Source organism: Entelurus aequoreus, linkage group LG09 (assembly GCF_033978785.1).
Source record: "Entelurus aequoreus isolate RoL-2023_Sb linkage group LG09, RoL_Eaeq_v1.1, whole genome shotgun sequence".
Lineage (NCBI taxonomy): Eukaryota > Metazoa > Chordata > Actinopteri > Syngnathiformes > Syngnathidae > Entelurus > Entelurus aequoreus.
The window spans coordinates 20,053,611-20,078,010 of record NC_084739.1 but is presented as its reverse complement, the minus strand read 5'-3'; the positions used below and the strand labels follow the sequence as shown (position 1 = coordinate 20,078,010).

The following is a 24,400-nucleotide window of genomic DNA, read 5'->3' as shown; positions in this document are numbered from 1 at the left end:
CAATTTACAGTCACAGAATAATAAATACCATATAAATATAACTACACAATATAAAACCAAACAAATCATCAACGAGCAAACTAATTTAAAGACTCAGATAAAATATTACTCTCTTTTTAAAAACCTGTCTACTTTCAATGCTGGTGAGAATTCGAGGCAGGTTATTCCAGAGCGATAAAGATCTATAAATAAAAGATTTCCGCAAAGCATTCTCCCTGGGACGAGGGAGTACAAAATGCCCCTCACTGGACGCCCTGTTATTGTGATTATGTATAGTGCTACTGTGGACTATTTGGGCCATGAGAAAAGCAGGAGTTTTACTACCGGTTACTGATTTGAGCAATATAAGAGTATTAGCCGACAACCTGTTCTGCACTGTTAGCCAGTAGAGAGAAGCATGCATTTGGTTCACATTGGTTCTTAGTGAACAACCAAGAACCAGCCTTGCTGCCCTATTCTGGACAATCTGGAGCTTACTGATCTCACCACTTGCAGCAGACGCCCAGACTGTAGAACAATAGTCAAGATGACACAAGACTAAACTCTTAACAATTTGACAAAGAAGAGGTGGATCAACAAAAGCAGCACATTTCCTGGAAATACCAACAGCCCTTCCCATCTTTGTAACTATATCACTGATATGATTTGACCAGGATAGAGTGCAGTCCAGCATCACTCCAAGGAGCTTGGCACTTCTGACCTGTTGAAATACCTAGCCTCAAATCCAACTTTGGGTCACAAGATAACCCTTGCCTAGTCCCCAATATAATACTTTTTGTTTTTGAGGTGTTAAGGACAAGTCTGTTACATACTGTCCAGTCATGCACAGCTTTTAGTTCCTCACTCTATACTACATTAAGTACACTGCATGATGGTGCAGCATGATATAAGGTTGCATCATCAGCATAAAGAACCAATCTTGCACGCCCGGTAGCCCAAGGTAAATTATTGGTGAATATAGAAAAAAGTAAAGGTCCTAGGCAACTTCCCTGTGGAACACCACAATCCAAACTTCTGCTATTAGACAAGCTACCATTAAGATACACCTGTTGTGATCTTGAGGACAAATAACTCTGTATCCACATTAAACTTGAAGTATTAAAACCATAACATTTAAGTTTCTCAATTAAAAGAGAGTGGTCAATCACGTCAAATGCAGCACTAAAATCTAACAGCACAGCTCCAACCAACATAGAATTATCTATAGCATTAAGCCAATCGTCCGTCATTTGTATAAGAGCAGTGGCCCGTTCTATATGCATGTTGAGAATCAGTTGCTAGCCCATTTGATTGAAAGTAAGCTTGAATTTGTGCATACACACATTTCTCCAGTATTTTACATAACCCAGGTAGGATGCTTATTGGTCTAGAATTGCCCTCATTGAAAGCCAATTTGGTATCCTTATGTAGAGGAGTAACCTTAGCCACCTTCCATATCTTTGGACACAGGCCCACTTGTAAACATTTATTAAAAATATGACAAACAGGCACTTATATGATACCAGCATTCATTTTCAGTAATTTACTATCCAGGTTGTCTACACCAGCTACATTGTTGTCCGGAAGAGAGTGTAGTAACCTCTCAACCTCACTGACTTCAACCTGAGGAAAATTGAATTCACAGTCATTATTATCCATTATAAAACTCCTAATGAGGTCAGCTGATTTGTTGTTATTGGATATATGCATACCATACCTTAATTGAGATATCTTGTCAACATAATAGTTATTAAAATGATTTGCAATGTCACATGGCTTATTGAGTACCAACCCATTTGATTCCACAAAAGGTGTACAGACATTGTTCTTTCTACCCATGATTTCATTCAAAACATTCCATAAGTTTTTGCTATCATATCTCACATCATACAACCTCTGTTTGTAATATTCCCTTTTTTTCAGTTTGTTTAACTTTGTGACCTGGTTTCTTAAGGAACAGTACTTATGCCTGTCATCAATTAATCCTTGCGAAGAAACAGGGTGAAAGGGAATCAAGCGCTTTTCGTGTCATTCTTTCCAGTTCCAGGTCCTAAATGGCTGTCATAGTCTCCCAACTTGTCAGATTATATCATCAACCATCTATTTTTCAGGTGAGATCCATGATTTATGATCTAGAATAAATTTATAGCGAGCAAGGAAGCAAGGAAACAGCAGACCACTCGATGATGTAAACATAGGGACACACGGAAGTGATCAGGTCGCCGCTATAGTTTGTCTGCGTTAGCGTTTATGATAACAATATCACTAATACTTGTTAATATTCAAGTCATGAAATGTAAATGGTGTATTGTTTGCCGCTTTTTGAATGGTTATTTATTGGATTTTATCGGCGAAATAGTGGAGCTCCTATTGGCTCAGCTGTAAGCAGACTTTTATTTACGTTTATTTAATATTTAGAATGCTTTTTTTTTTATTCCATCCGTCGTCATGTCTTTCATAGGGATTGTGAATGGTAGGCAACATTTAAAAAAAAAAGTGCAGTTCCCCTTTAAGTAAATTTAATGGCGTTACACATCTGGTATACTTGTAAATATTGTTTTTTAAAGAGTTTAAAACAATGTTTTCATGTGATCTTGGAAAGGGCGCACAAACCCTAAACATCTGAATTGGATTTTAATGAATGTATCTTGTCACCAATTAAAAAGGCATTTTCAGTGGCGATGTGTTTGTGTGTTCGATCACATGGCCCAGCGGTCCTTCAGGTAGATCATTACGATTTAATTGCAGACATGCTGTCCCCTGAGTAATGATATGCATCTAAATACATGTTGCATGTGGTTCGAGTGTTGCACATTAGACACTCCTCTCTCATGCTCTCCGACAGTTAATTGCACTGTCTGACCTTGTGCTGATGCGCTGCTATACGCTCAGTGTCATGCTTTCATGTAGCCAGGACAACCATGACTCCAAAAAGGCCACTGCTCTCATACGGTATAGATTTATCGGACTGCATTTGTAGCATTCCCTTCAAGGTAGGGTTTTTTGGAGTGTGTATTGCAAAGGTAATGCATGCTAAGCGTGGCATTTACAGGTAAACAATTGTACATACACACCACATCAGATACGCCTATACAAATCAAATATGATCCAGTACTTTGTATTTTTTATTTATTTGTTTGATTCAGTACAAGAAGTGAACATTCAGTCAGTGCCAAACATGCTGGGTTTTAGTCAACACTGTTTATCAGTGCAGTCTTTGGAAAATCCAGGGTTAGCCCATACCGAGCAGTGTCGATTGCGCTAATTGATTGATTGATTGAAACTTTTAATAGTAGATTGCAAAGGAGGAGAATACATTATATGAAACAGTAGAGTTTACACAGTACAGTACATATTGACCACTAAATGGTAACACCCGAATAAGTTTTTCAACTTGTTTAAGTCGGGGTCCACGTTAATCAATTCATGGTAAGACTGCAAGGGAGCTAAGCTTCCCCTAAAATGTCAGAAAAAATTAAGTGGTCAAATATTAACATTTGTGTTTACATTTCATTTACTAAATATACGCTATAACTTTTGTTTAGAAGTTTCTTGACAACTGATGCAACTTTCTTCTTATTTATTGTGGTGGCATCACAATGCAATAAAAACAATGTTGAAGCTGAGCCTCCATTGACTTCAAAGGGGGCGCATAGTGGATTTTTCCACTTTAGCCAAACTTGATTGTCATTGGATAAATGCTCGGATTTGTCCCGCCCATCAGACACAGAGCTTCTGCGTGATGATTGGATGACCTGTCTGAGGCTGAGACCTTTTTTGATTGACAGCAAAATGAGTGAATCAGTGATCTTGAAATATACACCATTGCCAGAGCATTGATATAAAGACATTTCAATCAATCAATTAATCAAAGTGTATATATATATATATATATATATATAGCCCTAAATCACGAGTGTCTCAAAGGGCTGCACAAGCCACAACGACATCCTCGGCTCAGATCCCACATCAGGGCAAGAAAAAAGTAAACGCAATGGGATACAATGAGAAACCTTGGAGGGGACTGCAGATGTTATTAGAGACTGCACTGTTTAGAGAGCGGCTGCAAATTAGCTTCCTCTACTTGAAAGCCCATTAACAGCCACCACTGATACCCCTTACAGCCCTTCGCCATTGAGTAAAATAAGAGTTACTTTGTCTCTTATTACCGTGCTAATCAAAACAAAGTTAGTAAAATGTTAATTAGAAATAGTGTCGGTAAAGAAAATTATTGTTAACTCGTTATTATCGCGTTATTTTAATTTTCCTGAGGGAACTCTCCTGAAGGAATCAATAAAGTACTATCTATGTATCTATCTGTGACAGTGTTGTTTTAAACTCATGTTGTGGCCGCTTCATATTGAATTAGTCAGCGCTTTTAGTAGAAAAAAATAAAGTTTTGTTTTCTTAAACACCTTTTATTTAGGGGGACTTGATGAAGCTATTGGAGCTGCATCTAATGGGGTTGCCAGTGGTGTGCCATCAGGGCCAGCAAGGCCTTCTCTGCTGGCCTTACATAACCAGAAATCATAATCATAATAAAAGATAAAAGTGATTTCTAATTTACTTTCCCTAAATATCTAAAAGTATTCATATTCTCTTCATGTCATACTATGCTCCTTCCAGCGCTGTTGTTTTTTGTTTATAGAGTTTTTATCCAATCAGAATTCAGCTAGCTTATGTTGCCATGCTGTACGAAATCTGCCTGGGGCCTTCAGAATCAACAATGCGGGCGTCCGTGCACTGTAAGTGAACGGACACAAACATTTGAAAGACAGTTGCGATAGCCAATCGGATCACAAGTTGTTGTCAGTAAGGCCTTCTAGCTGGCCTAAGGCAGATATGTATATTGTGATGTTATGAGCTAGGTAACATAAGAACTTCATTACCCAGCATGCCACTGTAGTGAAGAGCATGCACAGTAGCCCCGTTTAGGTACATGTTATTGATGAGCACGCTGTGGAGTAAACTTTAAGAACTCAGCCAACACGCCTCGTCTGCATCTTTTATGACTAGAAAAGACAACACATATATTTGCAAGGCCATTTTCAAGAAGGATATTTAAAGACAATCTACATCTTGTAAGACGGCTTATACGGCGTCGAATGGGTTCTACAAATTGTGAGTTCATATATTGTATTTCTTTATTTTTTCACATATAGTATGTTTTTTGCCATTTTAATTTTGACAGTACCACATAAGATATGTTTTAATTGCTTATGCGGGTTTATTGATTTTTAAATGCGCCAGAGAATAACCCGTTTTGTACTCTGTTGATGTGGTTTAAAGGCCTACTGAAAATATTTTTTTTTATTTAAACGGGGATAGCAGATCCATTCTATGTGTCATTCTTGATCATTTTGCGATATTGCCATATTTTCGCTGAAAGGATTTAGTAGAGAACATCGACGATAAAGTTCTCAACTTTTGGTCGCTGATAAAAAAAGCCTTGTCTGTACCGGAAGTAGCGTGACGTCGCAGGTTGAAAGGCTCCTCACATTTCCCCATTGTTTACACCAGAAGCGAGAGCGATCCGGACAGAGAAAGCGACGATTACCCCATTAATTTGAGCGAGGATGAAAGATTTGTGGATGAGGAACGTGAGAGTGAAGGACTAGAGTGCAGTGCAGGACGTATCTTTTTCCGCTCTGACCGTAACTTAGGTACAAGGGCTCATTGGATTCCACACTTTCTCCTTTTTCTATTGTGGATCACGGATTTGAATTTTAAACCACATCGGATACTATATCCTCTTGAAAATGAGAGTCGAGAACGTGAAATGGACATTCACAGTGACTTTTATCTCCACGACAATACATCGGCGAAGCACTTTAGCTACGGAGCTAACGTGATAGCATCAGTTTATTTCTTTTGTTTCTATCTGCAGTTAAGCCCGAGCTTAACTGCAGATAGAAACAAAAGAAAAAAAAAACCCTGACTGGAAGGATAGACAGAAAACCAACAATACTATTAAACCATGGACCTGTAACTACACGGTTAATGCTTTCCAGCCTGGCGAAGTTTAACATTGCTGTTGCTAACGACGCCATTGAAGCTAACTTAGCTACGGGACCTCACAGAGCTATGCTAAAAACATTAGCTATCCACCTACGCCAGTCAGCCCTCATCTGCTCATCAACACCCGTGCTCACCTGCGTTCCAGGGATCGACGGAGCGACGAAGGACTTCACCCGATCATCGATGTGGTCGGCGGCTAGCGTCGGATAGTGCGTCTGCTATCCAAGTCAAAGTCCTCCTGGTTGTGTCGCTGCAGCCAGCCGCTAATACACTGATCCCACCTACAGCTTTCTTCTTTGCAGTCTTCGTTGTTCATTAAACAAATTGCAAAAGATTCACCAACACAGATGTCCAGAATACTGTGGAATTTTGCGATGAAAACAGAGCGTTTTGTATTGGATACAATGGTCTTTGAATACTTCCGTTTCAACGATTGACGTCACGCGCATACGTCATCATACATAGACGTTTTCAACCGGAAGTTTCGCGGGAAATTTAAAATTGCACTTTATAAGTTAACCCGGCCGTATTGGCATGTGTTGCAATGTTAAGATTTCATCATTGATATATAAACTATCAGACTGCGTGGTCGGTAATAGTGGGTTTCTGTAGGCCTTTAATGCACAGTAAATGTGCTTCTGTATAGTATTTATCCAGCGATGGTCATGTGATGACATCAAATATGGTATTTTGAGAGGTAATCTTTGTAGTGGGACACCACTGAAGGCCTAGGTGGGAAACGCACAGCCCGCCACTGCCATACATACTGTAGATTTAATATAATACCGTAGCCTGGTCACAAGGTGTTAGGAACATCACATGGATGTAATGCGACTCTCCCGAAGTTAGTATAAAACATTTTTTAAAAATTATGAAATTAGAATACTGATTTGTGGCTTTTTCTACCTTAAAGTTAGAGGCTAAAAAATGTAGATAAAAAAAGTAAACGTGGTAGAGATTGGATGGTTTACTGAGCTCCTCGGTAGCCAAAGCTGGCCGCGGTCAGCTTTTACCGTGGCGGAGTGCTAAGATAAAACATGAACAAGGTTTCTGTAGGTGAACCTGTAGAAGCATCGTTACCTTTGCCAGAGGGGAGCAGTGAGGCAGGCTTTCTGGCAGAGCAAACTGGTCGAAGCAAAACCCCCAGAGCAAGGGACACGGTGACAAGGCAAGCTTTGCGGCCCAGTGGGTTCCGCAAATCACGGAACATCCTCCGGGGGGAGGAGGTGAGGGTTCAATGTCTGACGATTCGACTGCGAGGTTGATAGTCAAATCAGACTCCCCCGAATTAAATCTTTGACTATTCTAAGATACCCCGTGAATTGACTAACGTGGAGCCCGACTTAAACAAGTTGAAAAACGTATTCGGGTGTTACCATTTAGTGGTCAATTGTACGGAATATGTACTTCACTGTGCAATCTACTAATTAAAGTTTCAATCAATCAATCAATCCCACTGTTTATTATGTGGCTGTGCAATTATAACATTGCAAACTGCCGGGGATAGTTAGCAGAATTATTATAATGTGTGTTTGTATCAAGGAATTATGCTAGTCACATTATGAAAACTTTCCAAATGTTGTACAAACATTATGTTGCAAGCTATTGAATGCAATTTCATTCATATACTTATAAGAAACTAACAATTGTTTTTGTTTCTTTTTTGAGTGCATCCACATTTTGTTTCAGGCCGAATGTACTTGTGCAGCAGTTTCTTGATCAAACAACATGGAAAACAGATTGTTGTTTATCTGAGCGTCATGTTTGAAGTTATGCATATTCTGTTCTGCACCTGTCCAACAAACAGCCTCAGAAGCACTGTGTTGCGGATGGTCAGCTTGGAGGTTACGCATGAAAGAACTTGCCTATTTTCTCTTGCTGCTGTCGTGCATGATGAAATCCAAAGTATCTCAAAGACATCACTTCCATCAAACCCGAGAAGCAAAAATATTTCATTGATTGCATCAAGAGTAGTTCTAGCAACACTTTTTTGCGTTGATTTCTTTGATTCATTTATACCTTAAGGCAGTGGTTCTCCACCTTTTTTCAGTGATATACCCCCTGTGAACATTTTTTTAATTCAAGTACGCCCTCCCTAATCAGAGCAAAGCATTTTTGGTTGAAAAAAAGAGATAAAGAAGTAAAATACAGCACTACGTCATCAGTTTCTGATTTATTAAATTGTATAACAGGGCAAAATATTGCTCATTTGTAGTGGTCTTTCTTGAACTATTTGGAAAAAAAGATATAAAAATAACTAAAAACTTGTTGAAAAATAAACAAGTGATTCAATTATAAATAAAGTTTTCTACACATAGAAGTAATCATCAACTTAAAGTGCCCTCTTTGGGGATTGTAATAGAGATCCATCTGGATTCATGAACTTAATTCTAAACATTTCTTCACAAAAAAAAGAAATCTTTAACATCAATATTAATAGAACATGTCCAAAAAAAATCTAGCTGTCAACATTGAATATTGCATTGTTGCATTTCTTTTCACAGTTCTTTTTGACAGACATTTTAGTGAGGGTCAAACCATCATGGCATGGGGGAAACTCTGGGTTTATGGTAATGAATGGAATAGCCTACTTGATTTGATGTTCAGTTTATGAACTTACATTCATGTTTTGTTGAAGTATTATTCAATAAATATATTTATAAAGTATTTTTGAATTGTTGCTATCTTTAGAATATTTTAAAAAAATCTCACGTACCCCTTGGCATACCTTCAAGTACCCCCAGGGGTACGCGTACCCCCATTTGAGAACCACTGCCTTAAGGCATGGGTGTCAAACTCTGGCCCAAATTTGGCCCGTCGTGTAATTTCATTTGGCCCCTGAGGCAATATCAAATTAACATTAGAGCTGGCCTGCCGGTATTATACAGCGGCAGTGCCGCTGTAACACCGCATTCACCGCTAATACTCATACTTGCCAACCCTCCCGATTTTCAGTGCCCCTCTCGAAAGTCTCCCGGGGCAACCACTCTCCCGAATTTCTCCCGATTTCCACCCGGACAACAATATTGGGGGCATGCCTTAAAGGCACTGCCTTTAGCGTCCTCTACAACCTGTCGTCACGTCTGCTTTTCCTCCGTACAAACAAATTGCCGGCCCCTGTCACATGATATATGCGGCTTCTACACACACATAAGTGAATGCAATGCATACTTGGTCAACAGCCATACAGTTCACACTGAGGGTGTCGGCATAAACAACTTTAACACTGTTACAAATATGTGCCACACTGTGAACCCACACCAAACAAGAATGACAAACACATTTCGGGAGAACATCCGCACCGTAACACAACATAAACACAACAGAAGAAATACCCAGAACCCCTTGCAGCACTAACTCTTCCGGGACGCTACAATATACACCCCCCGCTACTACCAAACCCCACCCACCTGAGCCCCGACATTAATAATCTAGCATCCCAGAAAAGATGCCAGGTATCTGGCTTGGGCACATCAGATTAGATCAGTGTGTTGCAAACTGAGCAGTAAAAAGGCCTGAATGGTTGATTTATTCATTGTTATTTTATTTTCAAATTTATTAGCCTGTGGAAAAAGTTAATGTTGATATTTACCTCAGAAGGCTGCAAATAGAAAAGAGGCATTCAATTTTTTACTTAAATGTTATTTAATATATCAATGATGTTTTTTTTTGTTGTTTTTAAAGTTGTTTTTGCACTATTAATGTTAGGATTTTGTGAGGTGGATCCCAAGGATGCAGAGACGTAAAGTGTATACAATTGTTCTTCCTTTTATTTAGGAGAAAGCACAAAGTAGCAAAACAAAGGCGATGGTGGTAAACATAAAAAACACACCATGTAAAAAAACTACTATGAGAAAAAAACACAGAACTAAAAGCGCTAGACAAGGCTAGGAAAAGTACTTTATGAAAGAAGTTAATAGAAAAACAAAGTACAAAATAACAACGCTAGACAAGGCTAGGAAAACATACTTCATGAAAGAAGTAAATAGATAAAGAAAGTACAAACTAAAAACGCTAGACAAGGCTAGGAATATACAGGCAAACCTGAGATGAATGGCACACGGCGAACTAGTGAGTTCTCTGGCAAGCCCAACAGGTTGCAAGCAGTGGCAAAGTTCCGGCGCTCACATGTTGTCAGCAGCCAGGTTAAATAGGCTGCCACTAATTATCCTCAGGTGTGTGCTGCTGCCTCGCGCCAGCTGCACCCCACACTGTGGACGAGAGAGAGATTGAACAGGTGTACAGACAAAACATAATTGAGCAATGAATTTCAGATTACCACAATTAAGTTATATACGCGTTGGTTGTTCCATATTCAGTGTTAAAGCAAATCAGTGTAGCAAACTGAGCAATAATTAACGTTTTATTCATGCACTTTCTCTTGCTACTTCAAGGTTTGAATGTTTGATTCATTCATTATTGTTATTTTCTTTTTAAATGTATTATTAGCCTGTGGAAAAAGTGTATTTTGATATTTACCTCAGAAGGCTGCAAATAAAAAAAGAGGCATTACTTTTGTATTTAAATTTTTATTTGATATGCCATCGATATTTTTTAATTATTATTATTATTATTTGAAACTCAATTTTGCATGTCACTATAACGTTATATAAGCCTTGCTTGTTCAATATTCAATGCAAAACTTGTTTGGGTCCCTATTAAAAGGTTAATTTGTTCAATCTTGGCCCGCGGCTTTGTTCAGTTTTACATTTTGGCCCACTCTGTATTTGAGTTTGACACCCCTGCCTTAAGGCCTAAGGTAATTCAGTAGACAAAAAGTTTAGCAAAATAAACAGCTTTAACATAATTCAAATGTCCATTTAAAAACCTTGCTAGAATTTTGACTACAACCTAAGATATTCTGCTTTGCAACACAAGTACTAATGACGCGCGTCACGAGAACCACCAGAAGTTCAAGGGGGAAATCGGTTCGTGCCATTCGTTTTTTCGTTTGGAATCCAAAAATAGTTTTACATAAAAATCCACTTTTCCTGATATTTGGTTTGAAAATAAAAAAACAAAAAACATAATCCGTTATATGTTATCTGATTTTATTGGTGTTTTTAAAAATCAAAAATGAGAGTTAAAACTACGAGTGGAAAGCCAATTTCTCTATTCCCTGTTCAAGGTTTGAACATATGCACAGATTGCACATGCGCAGTGTGTCTGTGTGTTTAATTGTTTTGAACAGCACTTATACATTAGGTAAAATGTGTCATTTATATGACGGATATATTAAAAGGTGGATGGATGGTTGAATGGATGAATTGGAAAGATAGAAGTCAAGAAATGTACCGTCTGGATGGACTATATACAGTAAATCCTCCAGAAAGTTTACACCATTCTCTACCAGGAGGAGAAATCTAATTTTCCGCAAAGGCGACTTACCTTTTGGATTTCACTGTTGAATATTCCGTTTTACTTCAGAAACCGACAGGCACCTTGCTCTCTTTGCGACACAAACAGACAAGTCCATCAGGAGTCAGGACTAGAGATGTCCGATAATGGCTTTTTTGCCGATTTCCGATATTGTCCAACTCTTAATTATTTTGTTGTGATGCCCCGCTGGATGCATTAAACAATGTAACAAGGTTTTACAAAATAAATCAACTTAAGTTATGGAAAAAAAATGCCAACATGGCACTGCCATATTTATTACTGAAATCACAAAGTGCATAATTTTTTTAACATGCCTCAAAACAGCAGCTTGGAATTTGGGACATGCTCTCCCTGAGAGAGCATGAGGAGGTTGAGGTGGGTGGGGTCGGAGGGGGCGGGGTTGAGGTGGGGGGGTAGGGGGTAACGGAGGTGTATATTGTAGCGTCTCGGAAGAGTTAGTGCTGCAAGGGGTTCTGGGTATTTGTTCTGTTGTGTTTATGTTGTGTTAAGGTGCGGATGTTCTCCCGAAATGTGTTTTTCATTCTTGTTTGGTGTGGAGTCACAGTGTGGCGCGTATTTGTAACAGTGTTAAAGTTCTTTACACGGTCACCCTCAGTGTGTTCTGTATGGCTGTTGATCAAGTATGCTTGCATTCACTTGTGTGTGTGAAAAGCCGTAGATATTATGTGATTGGGCCGGCACGCAAAGGCAGTGCCTTTAAGATTTATTGGCGCTCTGTACTTCTCCCTACGTCCGTGTACACAGCGGCGTTTTAAAAAGTAATACATTTTACTTTTTGAAACCGATACCGATAACTTCCGATATTACATTTTAAAGCATTTACCGGCCGATAATATCGGACATCTCTAGTCAGGACCAATTAGTGCATCGAAATTTGATTACGTCATCCAACATCAGCACCCATGTGATTGTAACTAAATAAAAGCAACCAAAATGAGTTAGTTTTGATCAAATCAGTGAGCGTGGGGTGCCATCTCATACTGGGTGCAAAAAGAGACCGTCTCCTGTAGGGTTGTACGGTATACTGGTATTAGTATAGTACCGCGATACTAATGAATCATATTCGGTACTATACCGCCTTTGAAAAGTACCGGTCCGCCACACCCCCCCGTGCCCCTGTCGTTGTCACGTAGTGTCATTTCTGGTTTACGAGCAGACAAGCATGTTCAGTAGCGCACAATCATTGAGTACTTACAAGCAGACACAGTGTGTAGACAGAAAAGGGAGAACGGACGCATTTTGGCTTAAAAACCAACGATAAAGGTGAAGTTTTAACACTGAAACACCCACCGGAAGAGGGGCTTTAAGACATGGCTAGCTAGCTAGCGGCTAAAGTCCAGCCCCAGTCGGCAGTGTTTTAGCTACTTCTAAATCACTAATCCTCGCCTCCATGGTGACAAATAAAGTAAGTTTCTTACAAGTATCATCCCTGCAGGACGAGGAATAGCTAAACATGCTTCACTACACACCGTAGCTCACTGGCGTCAAAATGTAAACAAACGCAATTGGTGGATCTACACCTGACATCCACTGTAATGATACCAAGTACAATAGCGTATCTATTCGATACTACTATGATTACGTCAATATTTTTTGGCATCACAAGGTCTTGTTTCCTTTTTTTTTATGTTTATAAACCCTGGAAATATGTCCATGGACACATGAGGACTTTGAATATGACCAATGTATGATCCTGTAACGACTTGGTATCGGATTGATACCCAAATGTGTGGTATCATCTAAAACTAATGTAAAGTATCAAACAATAGAAGAATAAGTGATTATTACATTTTAACAGAAGTGTAGATAGAACATGTTAAAAGAGAAAGTAAGCAGATATTAACAGTAAATGAACAAGTAGATTAATAATTCATTTTCTACCACTTGTCCTTAATGATTTTGACTATATAATAGAATGTTAAATGACACAATATGTTACTGCATATGTCAGCAGCTAATTTATTTGCTTACTTACTTACTTACTTACTTACTTACTTACTTACTTACTTACTTACTTACTACTAAAAAACATGTTGTCTTGTATGTTTTCTATTTTATTTAAGGACAAACTTGAAATCAGAAACATATGTTTAATGTACCCTAACATTTTTTGTTAAAATAAAGCCAATGATGTAATTTTTTATGGTGCCCTTTATTTAGAAATGTACGGAAAAGTATCAAAATAATTTTGGTACCGGTACCGGTACCAAAAAAAAAAGGTTCAAGATGTTCATCACAATTCTTGTTCTGTGTACTTTATGAACACTTGTAGTTTGAACAGTCTCTTAAACTGAATCATATTGGTGCTTTGTTTGATTTCTTTGGTTAATCCCTTCCATAATTTAATTCCACGTACAGATATGCTAAAGGTTTTAAATGTTGTACGAGCATACAAATGTTTTAACTTTGATTTTCCTCTAAGGTTATATTTCTCCTCTTTTGCTGAGAAGAATTAGTGAAAGAATAAACATTCATTTAATTACAGCAGTGGTTCTTCACCTTTTTGGAGGTACCGAACCCCACCAGTTTCATATGCGCATTCACCGAACCCTTCTTTAGTGAAAAATGTGTTTGTTTGTTTTTTTCAAATTCAAGACAAAGTTATGTTTTTTTTACTGGTGCACAAAATGAACCGTGCATGAACATCACCTTGTTCAAAGAACAAAACCAACACAGTGTATGAACACACAACAATTTACACACCTGCAAATCAGATGGAAAATTAGAGGGAACATTGTGTGGGGTGTAATCCATAATACGCCGATAGGGAAAAGTTTTTATTTACACGATGAGTTGGGTGTGTCTTGACCTCCGCACGAACCCCTGCGGCCATCCATCCCATCCATCCATTTTCTACCGCTTATTCCCTTCGGGGTCGCGGGGGGCCCTGGAGCCTATCTCAGCTACAATCGGGCGGAAGGCGGGGTACACCATGGACAAGTCGCCACCTCATTCTGCGATGAGGTGGCGACTCACCTGCGGCCGATTCACCTGCGGCCGACTCACCGAACCCTTAGGGTTCGATCGAACCCAGGTTAAGAACCACTGCATTACAGGAATAAACATTCTTCTAAAAGAAAAATTATCTGTTTTTACTATTTTTTAGGGTCAGGCTGGCACCACAAATGATTAGTCTGTTTTTGCTGAAAAAAATTCGATTTTTGTAATAAATGCAATTTTTTTTAAATTGGGAGTTTCATTTTTGGTTGTTAGAAATGACTCAATTGCAACCCACATCAGCAGGATGGCTGTTTCATGAAAAGCACCACACAAAAAAACATTGATTTACTCAAAACAAGGATAATGGAGATATTTGTACGGTGAATGTATATGTAAAAAAAAAAAAACATACTGTACATATATATTCACTGTACAAACATACATATACACATACTGTACATATACATTCACTGTACACACATACATATACACATACCGTACATATACATTCACTGTACAAACATACATATACACATACTGTACATATACATTCACTGTACAAACATACATATATAGATACTGTACATATACATTCACTGTACAAACATACATATACACATTCTGTACATATACAAGCACATATGCATACATACACTCATGCACATAATCACGTTTCATCAAACATAAATGAACGTTGTTCCCCTAGGGGAAACTGAGTAACACATGGCACACTGACAAAGCTTAACCTATTGTAACTATAACAATCTACAAGGGTAATATAGTTGGCTTCTCTTTCTTCCCCTCCATTTATCTGCTTTCTTTTGTCTCTTTAGTTATCATTACATATATGTATTGTTGCATCTGAACACTTGTATTGTTGATAATAGAGGTCAATTATTGTTAATATTCATTATCAATAATGCTATTTCTATTGGTATTTGTATTGCTCAATTTGTAGTGTAATAATGTTCATTGTCATTTCTGTATTATTTATTTCACTAACTCCTTTTTTGCTATCACTTTTACCATCATATTTGTACATATCCTATTTGCTGATGTCGTTCTATTGTTGTTGTTGTTATTGATATTGTTGTGTTTGCTGTTTTGTCTCTCTGTCTTATCCCTCTCTTGTCCCCACAATTCCCCCCTCTGTCTTCCTTTTTTTTCTCTTTCTATCCCCTCCTGCTCCGGCCCGGCTGCATCAAATAATAATATAAATCCATTTAATAAAGTCAAATACAAATAAGGCAACAAGAGAAGTATGCCACACTTCTCTTTTGTAAAGTAAATGTGTACATCCGATATGGGCATCTACATCAACAATATGATTTGCCTGAGTAGCTGGACAGGACCAAAAAAAAAAAAAAATGTTGATGGAGATATTTGTTTTTGCGTCTGAACTTTTCATATGTTTTCTTAGCTGTTCCGCAGGTTTCACAGGGGATTTCTGTGAAGTGGAAGTTAGCGAGTGTGCCTCATCTCCCTGCCACAACGATGCTATTTGCCAAGATGGTATTAATAGCTACGTCTGCCACTGCGGGTCAGGTGAGTCACTCACACGTTGTGGAGGTTTGTCAAGTGACATCAAGATGACGAGGCCACGCCGTCTGTCGCGCAAAATCCTTTGTTATTGCTTCCTCTTCCTGTGCCCCACTTTCGCAGAGTGCTCCTAACCATATGTAAAGCATTTTAATACCCGAGCAGCGTTCACATGAGATTGAAGGCAAACCGCATAAGGTGGCTTGAAAAGTTGTTATCACGCCTTTCCTCAGAACCTTCTCATAGTCAACTCGCTTTCTCTGGGGAACCATCTAGTCATACAGTGCTAAAATAAAGTGATAAATAGATCAGTGTTTTTCAACCACTGTGCCGCGGCACACTAGTGTACCGTGAGATATTGTCTGGTGTGCCGTGGGAGATTATGTAATGTCACCTAATTGTCTTAATATTATTTTTTGCAAACCAGTAATTATAATCTGTAAATGTGCCGTTGTTTAGTGTCTGTGCTGTCTAGAGCTCGGCAGAGTAACCGTGTAATAGTCCTCCATATCAGTAGGTGGCAACAGATAGCTAATTGCTTTGTAGATGTCGGGAACATGGTTTGTCGTGATCACAATTTGCAGATGACAGCGTGAGGCAGTGTGCAGGTAAAAAGGTATCTAATGCTTAAACCAAAAATAAACAAAAGGCGAGTGCCGCTTAGGGATGGCTATGCTAAACGAAGCTAAAACTGAACTGGCTGCTAAAAGTAAACAAAAACGGAATGCTGGACGACAGCAAAGACTTACACCGCGTGGAGCAGCAGACGGCGTCCACAAAGTACATCCGTACATGACATGACAATCAACAACAAAATAGGAGCGCAAGACAAGAACTAAAACACTACACACAGGAAAACACCAAAAAAAACTCCAAATAAGTCACGGCGTGATGTGACAGGTCGTGACATTACACCTACTTTGAGACAAGAGCTATAGTGATGCATGCTTGGTTATGGTTTGAATTCAAATCCAACAATTGCGAGAACAACTTTTTATTGTCAATAATGCTGAGTTTCATTTGTTTATGTTTTCTGCTGGTGGTGTGCCTCGGGATTTTTTTCAATGAAAGAAATATGCCTTGGCTCAGAAAAGGTTGAAAAACACTGAAATAGATGATATAGACGCGCCTCATTAAAATGTATGCAGCACCTGTACTCTTTAGTGAGAGCCTTTTCTTGTCCGTGCATATGTGTGAACCCCAAAAGAAGAAAATCAACGTAGGAGCATCTGATTGATATTCACTTCAGAGGGAGGAAGTGGGAGAGCCAGGGCTCACCAGTGCACTCTGTGGGCTTTTGTTCCTGGCAGGTTGGACAGGCCTTCACTGTGAGGCTGACATTAATGAGTGCCTTCCACAGTCCTGCAACCAGGGAATATGCGTCCAGAATGATCCCGGCTACGGCTACACCTGTTTCTGTCGTCCTGGATTCGTGGTGAGACTCCAACCTGTTTCTACCTCGCCATTATTTTTTTTTATTGGAACAAACCTTTATCCTCTTGCACCCTCAGCTCTATGGGGCTCCCCCTTGGTAATCATTGTTATTGCATAGTGATAACATAGTTTTTTTCATGCTGATAAAATACTGATACAATACCGCAGCAATACACTCATTAGAGCAGGGGTGTCACTCATCTTAGCTCAGGGGCCGCATGGAGGAAAATGTATTGCCAAGTGGGCCGTAATGGTAAAATCATGGCATGATAACTAAAAAATAGAGACAACTCAAATGTTGTTCTTAGGCCCACTTACAAAGTTTTTTAAGGGGATGTTTGTAGTCAGCAATGTTTTCTTAGCTAGGATTTGTTCATAGGTAAGAACAAAATCTACGAGTGCTCCAGAGCACTCTTAGGGTGGCCTATTTGTTGTTAAGTGTGACAAGTTCCCTTACTTCTATTGTCTAATGTTAAATTAATATCATAGATAAATGTATATATATATATATATATATATATATATATATATATATATATATATATATATATATATATATATCAGGGCTGTGAATCTTTGGGTGTCCCACGATTCGATTCAATATCGATTCTTGGGGTCACGATTCGATTCAAAATCGATTTTTTTTTTTTTTCGATTCAACGCGATTCTCGATTCAAAAACGATATTTTCCCGATTCAAAACAATTCTCTATTATTTCAATACATAGGATTTCAGCAGGATCTACCCCAGTCTGCTGACATGCAAGCAGAGTAGTAGATTTTTGTTAAAAGCTTTTATAATTGTAAAGGACAATGTTTTATCAACTGATTGCAATAATGTAAGATTGTTTTAAATATTAAATGAACCAAAAATATGACTTATTTTATCTTTTTGAACATATTGGACACAGTGTGTTGTCAAGCTTATGAGATGCGATGCAAGTGTAAGCCACTGTGACACTATTGTTCTTTTTTTATTTTTTATAAATGTCTAATGATAATGTCAATGAGGGATTTTTAATCACTGCTATTTTGAAATTGTAACTAATATTGATACTGTTGTTGATAATATTCATTCTTGTTTCACTATTTTTGGTTTGTTCTGTGTCGTGTTTGTGTCTTCTCTCAATTGCTCTGTTTATTGCAGTTCTGAGTGTTGCTGGGTCGGGTTTGGTTTTGGAATTGGATTGCATTGTTATGGCATTGCTGTGTATTTATTTGTTGGATTGATTAATTTAAAAAAATAAAAATAAAAAATTAGAAAAAAAAAACATAAATAAAAAAAAAAACAATTTTTTAAAAATGAGAATTGATTCTGAATCGCACATCGTGAGAATCGCGATTCGAATTCGAATCGATTTTTCCCCAAACCCCTAATATATATATATATATATATATATATATATATATATATATATATATATATATATATATATATATATATATATATATATATATATATATATATATATATATATATATATATGTATCAGACAGATAGACAGACATATAGCAAAATGAGCAATATATAGACATTTCAAAATACCGTGGGGGTGCACGCACACACACGCATACAACATACAACATACAACGGCAGGTTTTACGTTTTATGTGGGTCAAGGAGGAGGAGCCACAGTCACCCTTTACTGTGTACCTCTTGCTTGGCCCTGGTATAAACCGTTTGCTTGCCTAACAGGATTGCTATTGTGAAATCCAGTGGACACATTTAGAACAACAGTTTCTTTCATTAAAAAAAAAAAGCAGCTAATTTTTATACTTGGCAAACTCATCACGCGGGCCGGTAAAAACCTGTTCACGAGCCTGATCCGGCCCGTGGGCCATATGTTCGACACTCTTGCATTAGAGTGTCTTCTGTGGCCGAACAAGTCTCCTTTGTATCGATGCTAAAGTGTCATGATACATTTGTCATTAGGATTTGTGCATTGTCACACAACTTTAAGGGGACCTATGATTATTTGAATTTACATTTAAAACACTTCTCTGTGGTCTACATAATAAGTATTGGATATGCTTTGATGTAAATGACCTTCAGTCTGTCGGCAAGATGTTCGTCTATGGAGGCGTTCCCATATTGCAAATGAGACCATGGCCCACATTCTCCATTTCATAAAAAGATAAATAGATTTCCCCAATGTACCCTGGAGTAGTGTTGTCCCGATACCAATATTTTGGTATCGGTACCGGTACCAAAATGTATTTCGGTACATTTGTAAATAAAGGGGACCACAACATTTTACATTATTGGCTTTATTTTAAACAAAAAATCTTAGGGTACATTAAACATATGTTTCTTATTGCAAGTTTGTCCTTGAATAAAATATTGAACATACAAAGACAACTTGTCTTTTAGTAGTAAGTAAACAAAGACTCCTAATTATGCAGTAACATATTGTGTCATCTTCCATTCTATTATTTTGTCAAAATTGTTAACACTTATTCTTTTGTTGTTTGATACTTTACATTAGTTTTGGATGATACCACAAATTTGGGTATCAATCCGATACCAAGTAGTTACAGGATCAGACATTGGTCATATTCAAAGTCCTCATGTGTCCAGGGACATATTTCCTGAGTTTATAAACATAATATACATTTTGAAAAAACGAAAATAGATTTTGTGATGCTAAAAAATATCAATGTTATCATAGTAGTATTGACTAGATACACTACTGTACTTGGTATCATTACAGTGGATGTAAGTGTAGATCCACCAATGGCGTTTGTTTATATTGTAGCGTCCGGAAGAGTTGGTGCTGCAGGGAATTCTGGGAACTTGTTCTGTAGTGTTTGTTGTGTTTCATTAGTTGCAGACTCAAGAAGTTTACGGAAACGTTTTGGTGAATTTACAAAACTGACATAAAACAAAAATTATCCAAATGTAAGTTAATAATACTAACAGACACTTGTAAACGTATTAGCATATTCCCTAATGCTAACGTTGCTTGCTTAATTACATCATGATAGCGCACACAAATATGTATGAAAACACTCCTCACAGACATCACATGGGATGGTATGAATTGTTTTAGTTACATTGTAAAACTTACAAACGCTGAATGACGAATATTTTCGCGCAAAAATGCTATGGACAGTCATACTTCCAGTTCAAGACACGAAACAGGAAGTGCTATTTCAACCGGAAGCATCTGCAGTCCGCAAACTCGTCCAAAAGATGGCACCGGAGCACAAACAATAACACACCTTTTAAGTGTCTCTGTCGGTGTAATATGAATACTATTTGTTGAATACTAAACATTATGGCCGTTAGCCAAGAAAATTATATAATAATATAATAATTCATAAGTAGTGGCTTATAGCCCAGAAAATACGCTAAACGGTGACAAGGTGACAGGAAAAACCTTCCTTTCATGCAAAACATAACGCATCTGTCTTTCCACAGAGATAAGTTTTACTTTATTCTAGTTTTATTTTGGTTTATTGTGCAATATATTATATAACATTATACAACCTATATTTATACTTGTGTAACAGTTATAGCTCTTCATTTGTACAGTTAATACATGTTGTATGATGTTGCTAGTTTGATCACATAACATTGCCTTTGTGCCTTTAAAAGGGTTATACACATCTCCAATAAGTCAAGGACTGTTTCTTCACATGAGTGCATTAAATATTGACCAATTATTTTTGTGTTTTAGTGCTCACTGCTCACAAACAAATAACTGCTTTGGCATCATAACCTTATCAAATGAGTAGTTATGCATAATATTAAATTTGCATAAATTACATAATTCAATATTATTTCTCCAGCTTGAACTTTATTTTTCACACTGTTAGCATTATATATCGATAGCGTTTCATTTACCACTCAACATCTACAGGCTGTTTATTTTTGCGTACACAGGGGAGGAACTGTGAGCACAACTACGATGATTGCCTCTTAAATCCATGTCCAGAAGCATATTCCTGCATAGATGGCATCAACAAGGTCACCTGCCTCCCTCCTACTGCAGATGCCGTTCCCTTGGAGACTGCACTCAAGAACATCACTGGCGGCTTCACACCCCGTGTGCAAACGCCAACACTCAGTCCCACGCCGCCAGCTGAGCAATCCACAGGTACAAAACCACACTGCGTCTTCATGTCCTATGGGCATGCACATTTTCCAGCGTCCTTATGCTACCTTGCAGATTCAAACCGTTTAATATTTCAAGACACATATTCAGAAATGTTGTCTATGTACGGAGTTATCTTACTTGCTTTGTTGCGTTGCGTGATGTGCTGTCATGTTTTGTATTTTGTGTGCAGCTGCAGCAAGCAAGCGTTGAAAATAAGGAAACGGGTGCTCTGAATTTTAAAAAAACAATCCTATTCCTATTTTCAAACTACAATTCAAAGAGCCGTAGGTGTTATATGAGGGGTGTCCAATCGTTTTGCCCTGGGGGCCGCATATATATATATATATATATATATATATATATATATATATATATATATATATATATATATATATATATATATATATATATATATATATATATATATATATATATATATATATATATATATATATACACACACATATATATGTATATGTATATATATATATATATATATATATATATATATATATATATATATATATATATATATATATATATATATATATATATATATATATATATATATATATATATATATATGTCTTAATTAGATTATCCAAAAAATAGTGCTCGATACCGTGGTAGAGCGTAATATGTATGTGTGGGGAAAAAATCACAAGACTATTTCATCTCTACAGGCCTGTTTCATGAGGGGTTTTCCTCAATCCTCAGGAGAAAATACTGAGGAATATATATATATATATATATATATATATATATATATATATATATATAGTATATACATATGTATATGTATATATATGTATATAGGTGTACATATTATCCCCCCATCCATTTTTATATTAATAAAATGGATGTATTATTAATAATTGATATAGTTGGATATTAAGAGAATGTGAAAGTTGGGCTTCAACAATTTTTACTTCTGTGACAACCTCCTTAAAATGTTGTAATCAGTCACAAATATCAAGCGGCTAAAATGCGCCAAACATGAATAAGTGTGAATATAGTGTTTGGCATTTTTCCCATCATGCTTTGTAATGGGTGTAACTCAGATTTTTTTTTTTTTTTTTTATGATGCATGAACGTTTTTTAAAGTACCCACAAATTGTGTTATATTGTGTTATGTGTGACTATTTATGTTGGCATTTTGTGTTGGTTCGATTTATTTTTATTTTTTTATTTTTTTGCACCATGATGAGGGAAGTTTGTTTGCTTTGGGTCATATAAGTGCTGACCTTGCTTGTAGCATGACGAGTGGTCATAGACCAGAATTACTCTTGTCGTCCACAAGATGGCTGCAAAGCAACAGCGTATTAATTTGCTTCTATTTAAAAAAAATTATTGAAATCGCTCTGTAGCCGTTTTCTTTATTGAACTCATGACGTCTCACTGGCCAAATTGAAGACGTCTCATCACATATCTAAGTTTGATTTGAAAGTATCCTAAACTTTGAATGCAGTAGCAATTCTAAGATATCAAATGGCAGTACTGTATAGATTTTTGTGTGTTGCCTTCTCAGGGAGTAGTCTTTGCCATTAAGATCAATCTAGTCTTATGTTGTGCCCTGCAAAGTATTTATACTCTAACGTACTATACTCTACGTATTACACACAGGCTGTTAAAGTGGAAACTACATCTTAGTTGTAGTTTTCACCATGTTAAAATCACTAATGCTAATTAGTAGCATGTATATGGCAAAGTCAAACTCTAATACACCTTAGGGTGATACTTGGACACGTCATCAGTAATAAACCCGGTGCCATAGGGTGTTTCGGATCTTTAATCATCAGACACCCTCACCCGGGCGACCCAGCCGGGGGTGTTCAGACCCAAGGAGCGTACCATAGATCCCCCCTACAAATCCACAGCCACCAGGAGCCTTCTCTGCGGCCTCAAGGATGTTTTTAGTGACTTTTCTCAACTGCAATCCTCTGATGCTAAGGAGTTTGAACACTCGCTGTAGGAAGTGACCTGCGAAACCTCTGGAACGACTTTGCTTCGCAGCGGGATTTCCAGCCACTGCTTCGTAACTTTGTGGTGAGCTCGTAGTATTTGGCCCTCTTGCGCTCATTAGCTTTGCAAATCCGATCCTCCCAGGGGACGGACAGTCTGCTCCAGTAGCACCACTTGCCTGGTTGACTCCGATTTTAACACCATGTCTGGGCGGAGTGAAGTGGTAGCGATGTTGGTCGGGAACTTGAGTTGCCTTCCCAGGTCAACTCGGAGCTGCCAGTCAGGAGCGGTGGAAAGGAGCTCTCTTGATGTGTTGGGGCGGTGGTTTGCCTTCTACCCTGCTTTGATGAAGGCAATCGACTGCTTCGGGGCAATCTGGAACTTGCTGTTGTGTATCGCTGTGCAGATGGAATATGCCAAAGATTTCAAAACTTGAAATTGATTAGATTTATATAGCAATTTTCTAGACACTCAAAGCGCTTCACAGAGAAGTGAGAACCCATCATTCATTTTTACAACTCATTCATTCATCATCCGGTGTGAGCGGCACCGGGGGCAGGGGTGAAGTGTCCTGTCCAAGGACACAACGGCAGCGATTTTGGATGGTAAGTGGCGGGGAGCGAACCTGCAACCCTGAGGTTTCTGGCACGGCCGCTCTACTAACTACGCCATGCCGCCCCAAACTTGGTCGTGGTGCCAGCGATACCACCCCTAGAGTCTTTGGCAACAGCTTAGCATGTGCTCCCAAGGAGCCCATTCTCTGGTACTGATTGTGTGTGCTAGGCCCGATGTGTGCAGGTTGACTGGGCTTTGGAGAACACCGTACACAAATGGAATGAGGAACTTTGTGCGCAGAAGCTCAGCTTTCCAGAGCTCTGCCCAAGTAATTTGCAAGGTTCTGCATCCACTTTGTCTACGCCCCTTACTTGGACATGCTGACCATCTTCCACCTCTGCTCGGATCTCGTCTTGGACCAATTGGCGCTTCTCCTTGCCGCGGGCCCAGTAGTGTTGTGGCTTAGGAAAGCTA

General features: G+C 38.1%; 1 protein-coding gene across 1 annotated transcript in view; it reads left to right on the top strand.

Annotated features, from left to right (window-relative positions):
• Nucleotides 1-24,400, top strand: part of eys (eyes shut homolog) — a 635,999-nt gene that overhangs the window by 336,439 nt on the left and 275,160 nt on the right. Inside the window, exons 31-33 of the mRNA XM_062058295.1 lie at nt 15,758-15,882; nt 17,187-17,311; nt 21,196-21,409. Of these exons, the coding sequence (XP_061914279.1) occupies nt 15,758-15,882; nt 17,187-17,311; nt 21,196-21,409 (464 nt within the window). The remainder of the gene's footprint in view (nt 1-15,757; nt 15,883-17,186; nt 17,312-21,195; nt 21,410-24,400) is intronic.